The 16408-nt window shown below is 39.8% G+C and overlaps 1 protein-coding gene across 1 annotated transcript; it reads left to right on the plus strand.

The window, feature by feature from the left end:
* The first annotated feature begins 14944 nt into the window (after window positions 1-14944).
* LOC145105752 (uncharacterized) lies at window positions 14945-15685 on the plus strand. Its single transcript, XM_079042828.1, has one exon. The coding sequence runs from the start codon at window positions 14945-14947 to the stop codon at window positions 15683-15685; it is 741 nt and encodes a 246-aa protein (XP_078898954.1).
* Window positions 15686-16408: the final 723 nt, after the last annotated feature.

Genomic DNA, 16408 nt, shown 5'->3' on the forward strand with positions numbered 1-16408 from the left:
ACGATTGTGGTTACAAACTAGATGGTTGACTCAATCGAAGACAATAATATGTCAATCGGTGTCTGAGTTGGGAATCTGGAGTCTTTGTATACATCTGGAAGACGAGTTCTTCCAGCTTTGGGATTGTCTTGGGCTAACTATGTTAAATTAAGATTGTTTCTGTCAAGACACGAGGTGATAGAAGGTGTAGAAAATGGTTTACCTAATTTTGATTGTAGTCGACTGCTGGTAAATCATTTGCTTGTTTTTTTGACATGGGGAAGATGACATTTACTGTTTTTGATTGAAAAACGCCCAAATCTTTCATCGATTTTAGCTAAGATTGAAGAGCATTGTTTGCTTGTGTGTGTTTCTCCTTCAGAATTGCAGGTTGTAAATTTCTTTCTATAGAGTTTTTTGGTTTTAGAACAAATGAAGGATAGATGGAGTTGAAGAAATCAATCTGGGTTTTTTCTTCAAATCCTAAATGACATTTAGAGGGGGGGGGGGAGAGAGAGAGAGAGAGAGAGAGAGATCTTTTATTTTTTAATTATTAAAATAAATAAATAAGTATTAATTTTTTTTTAAAAAAAATGGAGATATATTTTTTTCAATTGAAAAAATGGTCCCTTAGAAGTGAAAAGACAAATATACCCTCATGTGGGAGGCACATGAGGGGGTTAACAGCAACAACTTAACGGAAGTTAAATCCAGGGACCATTTCCACATACAAACCACTCCAAAAGGACCATGAATCCAAAAAACTTGGGGTTTGGACTAAAACCCCAAAAATTTGCATACCACAGGGACCATTTTTGCAATTTTGTCTATATTTTCAATGACACTAGAATAGTAGAATATCTAATTGCAAACAATTGGTCTCACGGTCTAACAAAATTAACTCCGTCTCAAATGAACTATTACTTATATAGATTGAGCTTCTTTATATAGGGTTAAGTTCATGTGAGACGACTTATTTTTGTGAGACCATAAGACCATTTTTTTTCTAGTAAAATATTCTAATATTAATAAAAATATTATATGTGTGATATTCCAATATTATAAAATAATATTGTGGACATATTTTACATTGAAAAATTCTAAAACATTTAATATTAGAATATTATGCATATTATATTTTTATAAACACTAGAATATTAGAATATCTCACTGGAAACAATTGGTCACATGATCTCACAAAATTAGTTCCGTCTCAAATGAACTTTTACCTATATATATATATATATATATATATATATATATATATATATATATATATATATTACTGTTATAAATATGAAGCAAAGTTAAAGAACAAAGTAGGAAATAAGATCGTAAAAAACTTTATTTCATCACTTGTGGTAAAAGCAACCAACATTTACAATACAAATTACTCAGTATTTATACTAAAACAAAGAAAATGAAAAGTGAGCTATGTTATGAATGCTCTTTAAAGTGTTACATAACTGCACTCATAAAACTTATAATAACGTTTGTTATAATGCTTACTATAGGGGCTAGGATCTTGGAACTACTATAAGATCCTCAAGTCTAAGGAACCTCAAAAGCTCAGAATCCTCAAACCTTAGGATTTCAAATATACTCCAGGATCTGACTGATATTTTTTTAATATTTATAACGGCTATATATTCCATTGTTTTTCTTATATGTGCAGAAATAATCAGTCAAAGTCATATTCTCAACGAATAGTCATCACAACCATGCAAAAGACCCGGAGGACCAAGTCAAGCAACGACTATAAGTTGATCCCAAAATTTTCGGAGTTCTTGTTATTAGATTTAGACTATATATATCATTTGTATTCATCATACAACACACGATTTTTTGGTAGAATACTAGCACTTATACTCATACTCTTTACATTCTCTCTGTAATCATTCATTTCAATCAATAAAATCATCCGGGCTGGTGATCATTATCACATCCCAAGGTTTTATGCTAGAGATCCTATCAAGGATCAAGGGCTTTCCTTGTAAATCACTTGTGCAATCTTATTCTAATTTCGTTAATCACTTCAACTACAACACCACAACCTCTCATACACTTTGGATGATATTCACTTACTCCATTTTTTACCAAAACAATTTGGCGCCATCCATGGGACCGTGGTGTTCAAAATCCCTCAAAAAATCATGTCAACTTAATCGAATTTTTCCTCCTCCTCGATTCCTCCCATTTCCTCTAAAAACCTTCCACCGCCACCGGCTGGAGCTCCCAAGAAAGTCTCTGAAACACTGAAGAAAAACACCTCTCCAGTTACCCCGGAACTCCAGGATCTTCCTGTGTTGATTTCTAACACGAAGATCTTTGCTATAATTAAGATACTAGAATGACAAGTCGCCCAACAGCAAGAGGATAACAGGACAATCCTCAAGGAAGCGAAAAGAAAGAGGAAGGAGATCCACAAGCCTCAGGAGGCAGCTCCCTCGATCTTGCAACCCAAGATCCTGAACTTTGATAACCCAGGATCCTCAGCGATCCATCGCGAGATAGGATCCTCAATACCGACCTCTATTCCCGCTTGGGGCGCGACTTCGAGAGACCCAACCAATACGACTCAGGATCTTAACGAAACCTTTGTTACTCCCAATAACAAGGATCCTGGTAATTCCATCAATAATAATAATTTTACAACTAACTTGATGGATCTTGATACATGTTTAAGCCTGATCATGGATAAGGAGCTACAACAACCAAGACAGATGATCTCAAACATACCCGTAGTAGTTCAACCGGTACAAGAAGTATCCCCCACAAGTCACAGGATCTCCAGATTCGTTCCAGCAATAACTGATACTGAAGTTCCAAAATGCTTCCAAACCCCCAATATGAAGCCCTACGACGAAACTACGGATCCTGAGGAGCACGTGGCACAATACAGGGAGATAATGAAAATTATTCCCATCCCCACTCACTTGAAAGAAGCTTGCTTGTGCAAGGGCTTTGGTTCCATCCTCATTGGATCTACTCTAAAGTGGCTCCTTAACGCTCCTCCTTATTCGATCACATCATTTGCTCATTTATTTAATTTATTTTACAATCAATTTTATTGTAGCAGAACATTGTAAAAGATCACTAATGATCTCTATCTGGTGGTTTAGGATCCTACGGAATCCCGTAGGACTTTTGTGAACATGTTTGGCAAGGAAGCTCTAAGTATCCCCAACATCAACATGGCAATTGCAGTCGAAGCTTTCAAAATGGGCCTAAAGAAGGATTTTCCCTTCTACGAAGATCTCATAATGACCCCATGCAAGAGGATGGACGAAGTCAGGAGCAGGGCATTGAGATTCATCAGGATCGAATAAGATAAGGAGATCCAAAAGAGGAGCAACCCACCAAGCTCTTATGATCACCCCAATAGGAAGGCCGACTCCTCGGCCCAAAGATCCTATAAATCAAAACCTTATTCCAAACCTGACCATCACAGGGTTAATGCCCTTGAGGATGAGGGAGAGGAAGAAGATTTCCCTAAGATTACTGACTACTGTTTTTCTATGGATATTTCAGGTGTAATCTTTGCCATGCAGGATCTTGGAGACAAAGCAATATGACCAAGAAAATGAGAAAAATCCACCGCTTGCAAAGACAAGTCCAAATGGTGTGCATATCATGATGTTGGTCACGTCACAGAGGATTGCATAGCTCTCAGGAAGGAAATCAACTATCTTCTAGGCAAAGGATACCTCAAAGAAATCATGGGAAGAAGAAAGGATCCAAAGAAAAAGACCAGGATCCTCAGAAGATCCTCGAAAGACCAGGATCCCCCTCCCAGTTGACGCCAAGGTAATCAATGTGATCTCTGGAGGATCTGAAATTTGTGGTATATCTTACTCTGCATCAAAAAAGCACTCCAAGGTATCGAAAAAGGAGAAGGAAAATGGACCACGGAAGAACACACCGATCACTAACGAAAAGGAGATCACCTTCGATGAAGCGGATAGGCAAGACATCCAGGATCCTCAACATGACGGATTAGTAATTACTTTATACATCGCCAACCATTTATTCAGAAGGATCCTTGTAACGCCCGGGTTTTGGGGCTAAGCATTTTTAGACGATGTAATAGTCTAGGTCAACTATTGTAACTCTTTTGATGTAATAAAAATGAAATATTTGAGTATTTTGTGAATTTATGTGCTTATTATTTAATTATAAATGTATAATTAACAAAGAATAAAAATAAGCGTCAAAATTAAAATATGAGATAAGCCCGATATCTTTACATAAAGTCGTAGTGGTTGAAACAAGGATTTCGGGAATATAAAGAACGCCGAAATCCGATTTATAACGAAGAAGTTATGACCCGCCGAAGTTTTACGGCAAAACCGGCACGACACCGGGAAGCGTAAATAGTGAATTTACAATGGAGCGACTTTTAGCCTTAGTGATCTAAACGAGAGTTGTAGTATATGTTAAACCAAGAAAATCCATAAAAAGAACGCCCAAATCTGACTTCGTATGAGGAAGTTATGATTTTTCAAAGTTTCGGCTTAGCAGTGTACAACCCGAAACTCGAATTTTAGTTCGAGCGATTTTTGGCTTACACGACCTAAATGAGAGTTGAAGATATCATTAATAAGAACTCAACGGTAAAAAGACAGACAAAAACGGAGTCCGTATGAAGGAGTTACGAATTCTTCGCAGTCATTTAGCAGTCTAATATCCTCCTACTATTAAATTTAAGATCGGCCGAGAATTAGCCGATAGAGTCTAAATGAAAGTAGTGGAGCAGGTAGTGGAGCACTAAGCAATTAGTGGAGCAGGTAGTGGAGCACTAAGCAGGTAGTGGAGCACTAGTGGAGCACCCAGAGCACTATAAATTGAGGCTCGGGGCTGCCTCATTCTTCACACCTTCAACCCATACTTTCACTCTCTATACTCTCTCTATCCATTCAAGCTGAAGTTCTGCCCGCAAGAAGCCCGGTTTTAAGAAAAACTCGCTGTTTTATCAAGGGATAATTGTTTTTGAGAAAAACCCGCTGTAAGTAAGGTACGCCTACAAAATTTTTAATATAACTTTTAAATAATTATAGTAATGTTATTAGGTCCTTAAAATAATTATTTGGGCTATTATTATTTATATATTGAGTGTTATTTAACGCTTATATAATAATAATAATAGCTAGACTATTAATTAGTCACGGTTAACGTTAAAACTAAACTCTAGTGGTATTAATACTAGGTTTTGGTCAAGGAAAAATTGTTTTGAGATAACGAAGTGCTGTTCAAATACTGAGTCACCACCTAATCAGTGAGTGCATAGTTACTTTCATCTTACACATAGATATGAAGTATTTTATATTAATTACGTGCTATGTGTGCATATTATCTGAATACTTGCTGCCTATGCTGATGAAAGATTTTTATACATGTTTTAAATAATTTAAAATGTATATGTATTTTATATCTACAAAAATGTTGGGGTAAAACATGGGTAGATGTAATAAGACAATGTGTGATAAAATGATGAGAGGCCTCGATGTTGTTGTTATTGATTCTGTCATCTAGCGGAGTATGGATGACGACCACGGACTCTTCTAGACAGTCTAGTGGAACGCTAGCAGGCTCGCAACCTGTAGGTGTTTGTGAACGATGTGTTCACCGGTGTACTCCATCCCCCTCATGGTTGCCTTTAGGACATTTATTGCTGAGGAGACCCCTTGGCAGTAGTGTCCATCCCGATATTGATCCTTAGTCTAGGTCCCTTATGATAGGTGTTTTAGGGACGTAATGTGAGGATAACGGGAACGGGTAATCGGGTTATTGTTGATTGATGAAATTAATAAACTTATTTATTGTGGGTTGAAAACCCTATGTGCTCACCAGGCTCCCAAGCCTGACCCACTCAGTTTCTTGTATTACAGGTAGTGGCGCACGAGCATAGATATGATGTTTGGGATGAGAGATTATGAATAAATGTAGTAAGGCTATATTGTATTGTTTATGCTTTTGATCTGTATCGAACATGACATCCCGATGTTTTTTTAATGAAATACATTTCTACGGAAATGCTTTGATAAGTCTTTATCATAATTTTATTTTGGGAACAAATTCCGCAACACTTTTATTTAAAATGTTACTCTGATTTTTAAACAAAGCATAAACAAAATCGGTCTTTTCTGGCCGTGAAAATGGGGATGTCACAGTTGGTATCAGAGCATTAGTTTAAGCGAACTAGGAATTTGTAGGATTTCTAGACTTAAACTTAGAATGCTAAGCGATGATTGTGAGGTGTGAGCACTAGCTTATTTTAGGAATTGTGCCTAAAATTCTTTTATGTGCTAAATGATTTATGCCTTATATGCTGTTATTTGTTCGGATCTATGGTCTGTTGCCGACCGGATCTGGAAACCTTATGTGTTTAGGATTCTAAACGTACGACTACGATATTAGAACTAACATGTAAACGTTTCGGAGAGATAAGGATGATTTAAACGTCTATCCCGAATAAAGATCTAAATTCACCTTATTCGGTGTATAGATCAAAATGGCAAGAACCCGCAGTGGAGCTAGAAACGCAAACGAAAACAGGAATCGACCACCTGTAATTGAGCAAATACCTGTTGTAGCTGCAGCACCTGAGCCAGTAACGATGGCTGGTGTACAATTGATGATTCAGGCGATGTTGGATAATCATATGGAAGAAACTAGACGTCTGCTTCGACAAAATCGTGAAGAACTTTCAATCCAAATTGAAGAGCCCGAAGTGAATGGAGGGCCATCGGAAGGTGGAAACTTCAGTGGTACCGTTGGTCAAGACAACCCACAAATTGTTAGACAAGGCAATCGTAATGGAGGAAATGATGGAAGAGGATGTAAATACAAGGATTTTATGGCGTCTAAGCCACCGTGTCTATCCGGAAGCCCGACGCCGGTGCAAATTATGGATTGGATCTCCGAAATGGAGACAATGTTTGAAAGTTGCGAATGCAGCAACAGGCAGAAGACCGCTCTTGCGATCCCGTTGTTGAAATCTGGCGTGTTGAGTTGGTGGAAGCTGTTAGCTGATTCTATGCCCAAGGGAGAAGCGAGTAAAATGTCTTGGGAAGATTTTGTGGAACAACTGAAACTGCAATACTGCTCAGAGCAGGACCTACTGGAAATCAATAACGAGTTTCAGAATTTGAAGAAGGGAAAGATGAGCGTTGCTGAATACGCTACAAGTTTCACGGAGAAAATGAAGCTTATCCCATACCTAGTTCCAACAGAACTCTCAAAGGTCAATAAGTTTGCCCTTGGACTACCAGCGGACTATGGTCCAAAGGTTAAGCAAGCAACCACGTTGAAAGCCGCCATCTGGGCTGCCAGAAATGTTGAGACCCAGATCAGGGAGAAAGGTCTAGAAAGGTCAGAGGTTGGTGAGAAGAGGAAGTTTGACGGACCCTCGGGGTCCAGTAAAAAGGGTAAATTCTCAAAGTCTAGTTCGAAAGGAGGTGGAGGAAGCGAAGTGAAGTGGTGTGACAAGTGCAAGAAGAAGCACTCTGGGAAGTGCGACGGAGGGGTCACTTGTTTCAAATGTGGGAAGCCTGGGCACTATGCCAATGAATGCACATTCACTAAGAAGGTCTGTTATGAGTGCAACGAGGAGGGGCACATTTCGAGGGACTGTCCGAAGAAGAAGGAAGCAGGAAGACCCAACATTCCACCAAAGCCGAAGGCTAGAGCCTTCCAGATGACACTGGAAGCTGCTAAGGAAGAAGCTGATGTCGCTTCAGGTACCTTTCTCGTAAACAAATTGCCTGCCCAAATTTTATTTGATTCTGGAGCCAACTACTCCTTTATTTCGCATGAATTTGGTAGAAAGCTAGCTTTGCCTGTCGATAGACTAGATAATGCCTTATTAGTCGAAGTTGCTAGTGGCAAGTTTGTACCTGTTAGCCATCGTATGAAAAACATCTTAATTGATTTGAACGGGAATAAGTTTCACGAGGAATTATTGCCTATCGAACTTAACGGTTTCGACATCGTGTTGGGGATGGATTGGCTTAGCACCAATGATGCGGAAATACTGTGCAAAAAGAAGATCGTAAAAGTAAACCCGCCTGGGAAAGAGTCGTTTATGGTGTATGGGGACAAACGCAGGGTAAATTCTGGAATCATTTCTCTAATGAAAGCCAGAAAATGTTTGACCAAGGGATGTACATCATATTTAGCATTCGTGATCGATGCTAAGAAGGAAAAGAAGGTGATACAGAGCATTCCTGTCGTATGTGATTATCCGGAAGTATTTCCCGAAGATCTTCCCGGATTACCGCCTGATCGACAAGTAGAATTCCGTATTGACTTGTTACCAGGAACGACACCAATAGCAAAAGCACCTTACCGATTAGCACCGACGGAGATGAAGGAGCTGATGATGCAACTTCAGGAGTTATTGGACAAAGGTTTCATTAGACCTAGTTCATCACCCTGGGGAGCTCCGGTGTTATTCGTGAAAAAGAAAGATGGAAGTATGAGAATGTGTATTGATTACAGAGAGCTGAACAAGGCAACAATAAAGAATAGATATCCGTTGCCAAGGATTGATGACCTGTTCGATCAACTGCAAGGTTCAAGTTATTTCTCAAAGATCGATCTTAGGTCAGGATATCATCAACTGAAGGTGAGAGATCAGGATATTGAGAAGACTGCGTTCAGAACGAGATATGGACACTACGAGTTCTTGGTTATGTCGTTTGGACTAACTAATGCTCCAGCAGCATTCATGGATCTGATGAATAGGGTTTGTAAACCATTCCTCGATAAATCCGTGATAGTGTTCATAGATGACATTCTCATCTACTCGAAAAGCCAGGAAGAGCATGGTAGACACTTGCGGGAAGTGTTAGAAGTCTTGAAGAAGGAGAAGCTGTATGCTAAATTCTCCAAATGTGATTTTTGGATTCGAGAAGTCCAATTCTTGGGTCACGTGGTCAACCAAGAAGGGATAATGGTCGATCCAGCAAAGATTGAAGCGGTAATGAAGTGGGAACAACCAAAAAGTCCCACGGACATCCGAAGCTTTTTGGGATTAGCCGGATATTACCGAAGGTTTATCCAAGGATTTTCTTCAATCGCTAGTCCATTAACAGCGTTAACCCACAAAGGAGCTACCTATGTTTGGAGTGATAAGCATAAAGAAGCATTCGAGAAGCTAAAGAAGAAACTATGCGAGGCACCGATACTTTCTCTACCCAATGGAGTTGAAGACTTCGCTGTTTATAGTGATGCGTCTGGTGTTGGGTTGGGTTGTGTTTTGACCCAAAGAGAAAAAGTGATCGCATATGCGTCTCGACAGTTGAAGGAACATGAAAAGAACTATCCGACTCATGACTTGGAGTTGGCGGCGGTAGTTTTCGCTCTAAAAATATGGAGGCATTACCTCTATGGCACGAAGTGCAAACTTTTCACCGATCATAAGAGTCTCCAATATCTCTTTAATCAGAAAGAATTGAACATGAGGCAACGACGCTGGCTAGAATTACTCAAGGACTATGACTGTGAGATACTTTACCACCCCGGTAAAGCAAACGTTGTCGCTGATGCTCTCAGTCGAAAAGTCAACCTTGAAAGAAAAAGGCCAAGAGCGTTGAGAATAGAAATTGTCTCGACCATTGTGGAAAGTATCAGGGAAGCTCAAGAAGAAGCTTCAGAGAAGAGTGACCGAAAAGAAGAACGTTTGGGAAAAACATTAGTGTTCGGTACAAACAGTCAAGGACTAAAGGTATTCCAAGATCGGATTTGGGTACCTAAGGCTGGAGGAATAAGAGATCTTCTGATGGAAGAAGCTCACAAGACCATGTACTCGATTCATCCCGGTAGCACTAAAATGTATAGGGACCTAAAACCCTACTACTGGTGGCCGACGATGAAGCTTGACGTTGCGAAGTATGTGGCCGAGTGTGTAATTTGTGCAAGAGTTAAGGCACAACATCAGAAACCATATGGGAGTTTAGAACCCTTGCCTGTACCCATGGGTAAATGGGAAGACATCACCATGGATTTTGTGACTAAACTACCCAGGACGAAGAACGGTCACGACATGATTTGGGTGGTCGTGGATCGTTTCACAAAGAGTGCACACTTCATAGCTGCCAATGAAAGGTGGTCTATGGATAAGCTTGCAAATGCTTACGTGAAGGAAATTGTGAGACTTCACGGTGTTCCTCTAACAATTGTATCGGATCGTGATAGTCGTTTCACGTCAAGGTTTTGGAGAAGTCTACAAGAGGAATTGGGTACGAAGTTATGTCTGAGTACAGCTTACCATCCGCAGACTGATGGTCAGAGTGAAAGAACGATTCAAACGCTTGAAGATATGTTGAGAGCATGTACCCTCGAGTTCCAAGGTAACTGGGATGAGCACTTACCTTTGGTAGAATTTTCCTACAACAACAGTTTCCACTCGAGCATCAAGATGGCACCTTATCAAGCTTTGTATGGACAAAGGTGTCGTACGCCTTCTTGTTGGCTTGAGGCTGGAGAAAAGCAGTTTATGGGCCCCGAGATAATCCATGAGACTGCTGAGAAGCTGAAGGTGATCAGGGAAAGGATGTTAGCAGCTCAGGATCGTCAGAAGAGCTATGCTGACAAGAAAAGACGACCGATGACCTTCGAAGTTGGGGATTCCGTTTTGCTTAAAGTCTCACCGTGGAAAGGACTTATACGATTCGGGAAACGAGGAAAGCTGAGTCCAAGGTTTATTGGACCGTTCAAAGTTCTTCAGAAGATTGGGAACCAAGCTTACAAGCTGGAATTGCCCGAAGAACTCGATGGTATTCATAACACCTTCCATGTATGTTATCTGAGGAAATTCACGGGAGAAGTTCCCGACATAATTCCGATCTCGGAGTTAAGAATGGATGAGAATAAGAGGCTAATCGAAGAGCCCGAGGCAATTGTTGACCGTAAGATTAAGAAGTTACGATGCAAGATGGTCGACTTAGTGCTAGTCCGATGGAAACATTCGAATGGGCCGAATCTCACTTGGGAAACAGAGGATGACATGATGAGTCGCTATCCGCATCTGTTTGCTGACGCATGATTCCGGGACGGAATCATCCTTAGGGGGAGAGAATTGTAACGCCCGGGTTTCGGGGCTAAGCATTTTTAGACGATGTAATAGTCTAGGTCAACTATTGTAACTCTTTTGATGTAATAAAAATGAAATATTTGAGTATTTTGTGAATTTATGTGCTTATTATTTAATTATAAATGTATAATTAACAAAGAATAAAAATAAGCGTTAAAATTAAAATATGAGATAAGCCCGATATCTTTACATAAAGTCGTAGTGGTTGAAACAAGGATTTCGGGAATATAAAGAACGCCGAAATCCGATTTATAACGAAGAAGTTATGACCCGCCGAAGTTTTACGGCAAAACCGGCACGACACCGGGAAGCGTAAATAGTGAATTTACAATGGAGCGACTTTTAGCCTTAGTGATCTAAACGAGAGTTGTAGTATATGTTAAACCAAGAAAATCCATAAAAAGAACGCCCAAATCTGACTTCGTATGAGGAAGTTATGATTTTTCAAAGTTTCGGCTTAGCAGTGTACAACCCGAAACTCGAATTTTAGTTCGAGCGATTTTTGGCTTACACGACCTAAATGAGAGTTGAAGATATCATTAATAAGAACTCAACGGTAAAAAGACAGACGAAAACGGAGTCCGTATGAAGGAGTTACGAATTCTTCGCAGTCATTTAGCAGTCTAATCTCCTCCTACTGTTAAATTTAAGATCGGCCGAGAATTAGCCGATAGAGTCTAAATGAAAGTAGTGGAGCAGGTAGTGGAGCACTAAGCAGGTAGTGGAGCACTAGTGGAGCACCCAGAGCACTATAAATTGAGGCTCGGGGCTGCCTCATTCTTCACACCTTCAACCCATACTTTCACTCTCTATACTCTCTCTATCCATTCAAGCTGAAGCTCTGCCCGCAAGAAGCCCGGTTTTAAGAAAAACTCGCTGTTTTATCAAGGGATAATTGTTTTTGAGAAAAACTCGCTGTAAGTAAGGTACGCCTACAAAATTTTTAATATAACTTTTAAATAATTATAGTAATGTTATTAGGTCCTTAAAATAATTATTTGGGCTATTATTATTTATATATTGAGTGTTATTTAACGCTTATATAATAATAATAATAGCTAGACTATTAATTAGTCACGGTTAACGTTAAAACTAAACTCTAGTGGTATTAATACTAGGTTTTGGTCAAGGAAAAATTGTTTTGAGATAACGAAGTGCTGTTCAAATACCGAGTCACCACCTAATCAGTGAGTGCATAGTTACTTTCATCTTACACATAGATATGAAGTATTTTATATTAATTACGTGCTATGTGTGCATATTATCTGAATACTTGCTGCCTATGCTGATGAAAGATTTTTATACATGTTTTAAATAATTTAAAATGTATATGTATTTTATATCTACAAAAATGTTGGGGTAAAACATAGGTAGATGTAATAAGACAATGTGTGATAAAATGATGAGAGGCCTCGATGTTGTTGTTATTGATTCTGTCATCTAGCGGAGTATGGATGACGACCACGGACTCTTCTAGACAGTCTAGTGGAACGCTAGCAGGCTCGCAACCTGTAGGTGTTTGTGAACGATGTGTTCACCGGTGTACTCCATCCCCCTCATGGTTGCCTTTAGGACATTTATTGCTGAGGAGACCCCTTGGCAGTAGTGTCCATCCCGATATTGATCCTTAGTCTAGGTCCCTTATGATAGGTGTTTTAGGGACGTAATGTGAGGATAACGGGAACGGGTAATCGGGTTATTGTTGATTGATGAAATTAATAAACTTATTTATTGTGGGTTGAAAACCCTATGTGCTCACCAGGCTCCCAAGCCTGACCCACTCAGTTTCTTGTATTACAGGTAGTGGCGCACGAGCATAGATATGATGTTTGGGATGAGAGATTATGAATAAATGTAGTAAGGCTATATTGTACTGTTTATGCTTTTGATCTGTATCGAACATGACATCCCGATGTTTTTTTAATGAAATACATTTCTACGGAAATGCTTTGATAAGTCTTTATCATAATTTTATTTTGGGAACAAATTCCGCAACACTTTTATTTAAAATGTTACTCTGATTTTTAAACAAAGCATAAACAAAATCGGTCTTTTCTGGCCGTGAAAATGGGGATGTCACAATCCTCGTCGATGGAGGATCCTCAGTTAACATCATACTCCTGGACGCGTTAAAAAGAATGAACATCTCGGAGTCTGAGATAGTTGCAAGATCCTCAATACTGATCTGGTTCAGCGGTGAAACCAAGCACACCATCGGCGAAATAAAGCTACCAATCTACATAGTGGGGGTAAACTCTATACAACGTTTTTGTGTAATTGACACATATCCTCCTATAATGTCATATTAGGTAGACCGTAGATCCACGAAATGAAGGTCGTTCTATCGATGTATCATCAATGCATAAAGATGCCCACCCCATGAGGGACAGTGAATATCATAAGAGGCCAACAAGAATCCAAGGAATGCTACAAGACTTTAATGAAGTCCTCAACAATACCGCGACAAGCATAATAATTAAGGCAGGGGGCACGAGACGTGTTAGAAGCGAGAGAACATGATATAAAAAAATGCCCCTGAACCTTGAGGATCCTGAAGCCAAAGTTCTCATAGGATCGTCAATGCCTGAACAACTTGAACATGATCTCATAAGGTTACTCAAGGCCAGAAGCAAGATGTTTGCATGGAAGCATGAGGACATGAGAGGTATTGACAAAAGCATAATAATCTATAAACTTAACATCGACCCATTTTTCAGGCTGATACACCAAAAGAGAAGGAAATTTGCACCGAAAAAAACCAAGTTATACAAGAAGAAGTAAAAAAAACTTCTCAAAACTGGCATGATCAAGGAGGTGAAGTTCCCAAGATGGCTGGCTAATGTGGTCATGGTACAAAAAAAGAACGGTAAATGGAGAATGTGTGTGAACTATATGGATGTCAACAAGGCTTGTACCAAGGATCCTTTCCCTCTACCACACATCAACTCCATGATAGACGCAACAGCGGGCTACGAATTATTAACGTTCATGGACGCATCAGCAGGATTCCAACAGATCCAGATGGAACCCTCTGACCAAGAAGACACGACGTTTATAACTCCAACATGTATCTATTGTTACACTGCCATGCCATTTGGTCTTAAAAATGCAGGTGCAACATACCAAAGGTTGGTCAATAAGATGTTCAAGGAGAAATTTGGGGACACGATGGAAGTTTACATCGATGACATGGTGGCCAAGTCCAAAAAATTTGAGGATCACCTCAAGGATCTCAAAGAAGCCTTCGACATTCTAGACCAATATAACATGAAACTGAATCCCTCCAAGTGCTACTTTGGGATGAGATCGGGTAAGTTCGTGGGATATATGGTGACCAAAAGAGGAATCGAAGCAAGCCCGGAGCAAATCAAGGCCATCCTTGATCTGAGATCACCATCCTTGAAAAAGGGTATTCAGAGATTAACAGGAAGAGCGGCAGCCCTAAACAAGTTCATCTCAAGATCCTCATAATTATGCAAGCCCTTCTATGACATCTTGAAGAAGAACAAAAGATTCGAGTGGACCCAGGAACATGAAGATGCTTTCCAAGAGCTTGAAAGATATTTAAGCTCACCACCCCTATTGGTAAAACCATTAGATGGGGAACCACTCCTTCTTTACCTCTCAGTATCCTCAAACGCGGTAAGCGCAGTATTAGCTAAGGATTTCGATGGGGACCAACATTCCATATACTACGTAAGTAAAAGTCTCTTGGATCCTGAGACCAGGTATTCTCACCTTGAAAAACTTCTACCTGCATTAGTAACAGCTTCTACTAAGTTAAGACATTATTTTGAAACACACCCTATAATTGTAAGAACTGACTATCCGATTAAGAATGTTATGAGAAAACCAGAAATGTAAGGAAGAATGGAAAAATGGTCCGTGAAATTAGGCACATATGAAATAAGGTACGAGTTGAGATCCTCCATAAATTCCCAAGCATTGGCAGATTTTATGGCTAACTTTAGTGATGATCTAAGAGTTGAAGTTGAAATAGAAGCCAAACAACTTCTAGAAGAGGAAAACATGGGAAGATGGACGCTATTCACAGATGTAGCATCAAACCAAAGCGGAACTGGCTTGGGGATCATACTAAAATCACCACAGGGGGATATCCTACCCCAAGGAATCAGTTGTGAGTTCACTGCAACCAACAACGAAGCAGAATACGAGGCGCTAATCATGGGGATACACTTAGCCAAAGATCTTCAAATCAAGGATCTTCAGGTATTCGTCGATTCTTTACTACTAACTAACCATTTTAATGGATCCTATGAAGTAAAAGGAGAGAAGTTAGCACTATATCTCCAAATCCTCAAAAACATGGCCTCAGAATTCGAAACATTTAGCCTAAACCAGGTTCCTAGAGAAGACAATGCTGAAGCAGATGCTTTAGCCAATCTAGGATCTTCCTTAAGGATCCCGTCGGAAACCAGGATCCCTATAACCTACGTATTGATATTGGCAATCGAGGAACCCGCCAAGGGACTGAAAGATCCCGGTAATCACGTAGAGACTACCACCGTCGCCGCAATTAAAGATTCTGACTCAATGACCCAACATCAGGATCCCAACATCCAGGATTCCTATCTAACTTCAGGATCCTAGATCCAACCCATCATGAAATACCTCCAAAATGGCACGATCCCTAAGGAAGAGAAATGAGAGAGAGCATTCAGAACAAGGATCTCAAGGTTTGTTATAATCCAAGGTAAGTTGTACAAAAAATTTGTAGCAGGACCATACCTTAGATGCCTAGAAGATCATGAAGTTGCAGAGGTCCTAAGGGATATTCACGAAGGAAACTCTGACAAACACACTGGGGGCAGATCCTTATGTTCCAAAGTATTGAGGATAGGATACTACTGGCCACCCATGAAGAAAGATTACTTCATTCATGCCCATAAATGTGACGCTTGTCAAATACATAACAATATCTTGCATCAACCAACGGAACCTCTACACCCCATCATTTCCCCTTGGCCATTCATGAAATGGGGAATGGATATAGTAGGTAAACTGCCAGTAGCCCATGTAGGAAAAGTCTTCAGGCTAGTAATGACTAACTACTTCTCAAGATGGATAGAAGCTAAAGCCTACATCCAAGTAAGAGACAAAGAGGTAGTATCCTTCATCAAACGTAACATCTTAACCAGGTTCGGTATCCCTGCCGAAATTATATGTGACAATGGATCCCAATTCATAAGCAAAAGGACAAAGGGACTTTTGCACAAGTTGGAGAATCAAGATGGTGATGTTTACTCCTATCCACCCTCACGACAAAGTCCAAGCAGAATCCATCATTAAAATCATAGTCAACAGTTTGAAGAA

This window comes from Lactuca virosa, chromosome 4 (assembly GCF_052849685.1).
Source record: "Lactuca virosa cultivar CGN04683 chromosome 4, Lactuca_virosa_CGN04683_v6, whole genome shotgun sequence".
In the NCBI taxonomy this organism is placed as follows: domain Eukaryota; kingdom Viridiplantae; phylum Streptophyta; class Magnoliopsida; order Asterales; family Asteraceae; genus Lactuca; species Lactuca virosa.

What these genes read in the sequence shown, in the direction of transcription:
- LOC145105752 (XM_079042828.1), top strand. Translation starts at nt 14,945, where the DNA reads ATGGAAAAATGGTCCGTGAAATTAGGCACATATGAAATAAGGTACGAG.